This window comes from Rhagoletis zephyria, unplaced genomic scaffold (assembly GCF_001687245.7).
Source record: "Rhagoletis zephyria isolate East Lansing unplaced genomic scaffold, Rhagoletis_zephyria_1.1 Rzeph_scaffold_50239, whole genome shotgun sequence".
NCBI lineage: Eukaryota > Metazoa > Arthropoda > Insecta > Diptera > Tephritidae > Rhagoletis > Rhagoletis zephyria.
In genome coordinates this window covers 72-2,070 of record NW_016207293.1, presented here as the reverse complement: position 1 = coordinate 2,070, position 1,999 = coordinate 72, and the positions used below count along the sequence as shown (strand labels likewise).

Genomic DNA, 1,999 nt, shown 5'->3' with positions numbered 1-1,999 from the left:
CGCCCGCCACATTTTGCAAGGTGTTCCCATTCCATTTGATGTTCGATCGGCAGATGAAAATTGTGCAAGCAGGAAAATCCGTTTCGCGCGTCATTCCAAGGTAAATATGAACAATGACAGATAGTGAATGCTCAACTTCACTAACACATCAACCGACACACAAAAATCTCTTATACTACAGAAGCTAAGCAAAATTGCAGTTTCTCTCAAAAACAAAGGGCAAACAAAAATTTAAAAAATTTTCGAGATACTATTTTTTTGTCGACCTTTCTACTTCATGTTTTATTTCGCTCTTTATTTATCTTCTTACCATGCAATTTTAATGAGTTTCCTTTTTTAATTATTTTTTTTTTTCGATAAAATGTTGAAATTACCACTGCACTTTTCTTTGCCGTTGACCAGCTATGTAAGTACGTATGTACGTGCACAAGGTGGTCCGAAATAAGTAAAGTCGAAATTTTAATGCTCTTACCACCTAGGATTGTGCTATGTCGAAAAAAAACTCCTTTTTTATTTTAAAATCAAAAAATATTTAGAGGTCGCTCAAAGTGCTCATAGTTTTCCATGTGTTCTATATGGCCAAAAAAAAAAAGTTTTCGTAGAAATGTTATAGAATTTTTGAAAATCAATATTTGTTAAATTTGTTTATTTAACCATTCTTTAATACTAAAGATTTTTCATTTGTCCCGACATTGCATTTTCTTGCACCTATAAAATATATATAGTTACTATGAGGAAATGGTTATATAAAGAATTGGATATAATTTCTGGAAATCCCCTGAAGAGAAACAGAGTTATCGATTGAAAAATATTAATTTTCAAGAATTCTATTCCATTTCTACGAAAAGTGTTTTTTTTTTTCATGTAAAATACGTGGAAAACTTTGAGCAACCTCTAACAGCCAGTTTCACCATATTCATCTAAGTGAAAATTACTTTGATTTACGAATTTTCGGTTTCGCCAATCCATTTTAATTAGTTTTTAATTTTTATTTAAGTGAACACCTATGCTCTTCACTTAAATATAAATTAAATCAGATTAAACACACGCAGAGGTGTTACACGTTTAATCACCTGATCATTGTGTATCAGCTGCTTACTTTTATACCAGCCCTGCTTTTACAACACAGCGTGTCAAAGCTTTCGAAAGCTCTAAGTACAAGCGAAAGCCTAGTTTTTTTACAGCCACTTTTAACTCACTTAAACAAATTGCTTATTGCAACAGAAAATAATTTGATTGAGAATTAAATAAAAAATCCTAGGTGGTGAGAGTATAACAATTCTGACTTAAATTTTTCACATGTATTTTTAGACCACCCTAATATCCTCATATCTACATATCGTTACCCCTAAGGGCGAAGAGATGCAAAGTACATTTTTGAGATTATTCAGAAGAGACGAAAAATAGATGTAGTCTCGTATTACCTTCCATTCTGCATCAAAAACTAAATTTAAAAAAAAAAAACGCTAAGCTAAGCTTTTCACCTTCAGGTAGCAATATGTAAGTTTATATTAAATTGTATGTATTTTTATAGAGTTTCGGTGGAAAATTGTTCGATACTAGAAGTACTTGAGGCCATACGTCCGCATCTACAGTTGAGCTTCGAGAATATTTTATCGCACATCAATACGATTTATGTTCTGCAGACGCGTCAAGGTGCAATGGGAAAGCATGAACGTTATCTGCGGTTGAAGGTGAGTCTCAAACAAATGCTCATTTAGTAAAAGATTTTCTTATTTTTTTTATAAAATGATACAGAATCACTCGTAATATCATGCTTTATATTAGATTTTAAAAAATTTTTATTAAGATCGTGTGTCGTTTCTGCATAAGCAGACAATATGCATATTTTTTTTAACATTTTCGGAACAAAATAAAAACTTTAAACGGGTGACCTGAAAAATCACGTTATTTTAAGTTAAGACAGTCTTCAAGTGAGCGATATGTTTCATTTTATATTTTTGGTGAGAAGTAAGTAAAAGATGATTCAAAGCTTCTC

At 31.5% G+C, this 1,999-nt stretch overlaps 1 protein-coding gene across 1 annotated transcript; it reads left to right on the top strand.

Annotated features, from left to right (window-relative positions):
- Positions 1-17: 17 nt before the first annotated feature.
- Positions 18-1,694, top strand: LOC108355799 (guanylate cyclase soluble subunit beta-1-like; the record flags this gene model as incomplete). The annotated part of the gene is made up of 2 exons (XM_017606932.1): positions 18-100; positions 1,535-1,694. Coding segments are annotated over exons 1-2 (222 nt in total), but the record flags the coding sequence as incomplete, so codon positions are not given.
- Positions 1,695-1,999: the final 305 nt, after the last annotated feature.